This window comes from Trypanosoma conorhini (assembly GCF_003719485.1).
Source record: "Trypanosoma conorhini strain 025E chromosome Unknown Tco_14.4_contig_00560, whole genome shotgun sequence".
Lineage (NCBI taxonomy): Eukaryota > Euglenozoa > Kinetoplastea > Trypanosomatida > Trypanosomatidae > Trypanosoma > Trypanosoma conorhini.
The window spans coordinates 3,134-4,129 of NW_021704645.1; the positions used below are offsets into that span (position 1 = coordinate 3,134).

A 996-nucleotide genomic window follows, 5' to 3' on the forward strand; every position below is an offset into this window, starting at 1 on the left:
CAAATCCACCCCCTCCCCACTTCTTCTTGGCGCTGCGCAACTGCTGGAGGGGCTTTTCTCTCGCTGCTTTCGTTCCACACAGACCCACATGCACACACACACACACACACGAAAGGGAAGTTGGGCTCAGCCCAACGTCCTGAAGCCGCCCCAGCAGCTGCGGCAGCCTTTCACTCCCATGCATGTAACCCATTTCTACTTACTCCCCCCTCTCCCTATTCCACCTCTCTTCAAGCGCACACGCCTCGTCTCAGCGCGTGCTGCAGTGCTACTCGCTGCGGATGCGACGCATGTACGCCCTGTAGTACGCGTCGTCCCGCTTGCCCCGGTTAAAGTCCTCCAGCTGGCCGTAGTCGATGCGCTTCGCCAGCATCTCCTGGATCTCCTTCGCAGGCGGGTACTGCCCGGCGCACAGCCACGAGCCCGGCGGGCTACACTTGCGGTTCTTTGGGTCCATCACCCACGCCTTGCTCGCCGCGCTCACGTTCATCACCTTGTAGATCTTCACCAGGCCGTGGCGCGAGCGGTAGGCGAGCTTGAACCTCTTGCCGAGCACCGTACCGGGGCCCTCCTCGGCGCTGTGCAGGTTGTACAGCAGCGACCGCCGCATCATGGGCGTGGGGCGGCTAAAGTCGTAGTTCTCGAAGCCGAAGTGGGAGCACAGCGGGTCGTTCTCGGGGCAGATGTCGCGGTACACGCTGTTGCCGATGCGTGCCATGTGCGGCGACTTCATCAAGTCCTCGGCCTCGCTGCCGCTCCAGATCAGCACGTAGTCGGCAAGGTGGCGTATCAGCGCGTGGGCCTCCGCCACCGGCGACGTCAGCAGCTTCCCAATGGTGGCGATGTGCTCGTGGTTCCACGTGTTGCCGTCGGCGAGGCTGGTGCGGTTCCCGATCCCAGTGATCTGGTAGCCGTAGTCCCACCACGCCAGAACGCGGGCGTCCGCCGGGGTGCTGTTGCGCAGCCACAGATACGACACGTAGTAGTCGTCCACCA

At 63.3% G+C, this 996-nt stretch overlaps 2 protein-coding genes across 2 annotated transcripts in view, besides 1 other annotated feature; both read right to left on the bottom strand.

Moving 5' to 3' along the window:
- Positions 1-75: 75 nt before the first annotated feature.
- Positions 76-110: a microsatellite.
- Positions 111-268: 158 nt separating this feature from the next.
- Positions 269-613, bottom strand: Tco025E_07341 (oligosaccharyl transferase subunit; the record flags this gene model as incomplete). Its single annotated transcript, XM_029374207.1, has 1 exon — positions 269-613. The coding sequence occupies one exon, from the start codon at positions 611-613 to the stop codon at positions 269-271; it is 345 nt and encodes a 114-aa protein (XP_029225698.1).
- A 13-nt stretch (positions 614-626) lies between these two features.
- Tco025E_07342 (oligosaccharyl transferase-like protein) overlaps positions 627-996 on the bottom strand; it is a gene marked incomplete at both ends in the record, with an annotated part of 2,634 nt that continues 2,264 nt past the window's right edge. The window contains one exon of the mRNA XM_029374208.1: positions 627-996. This exon is cut by the window's right edge and continues 2,264 nt beyond it. Within this exon, the coding sequence (XP_029225699.1) occupies positions 627-996 (370 nt within the window).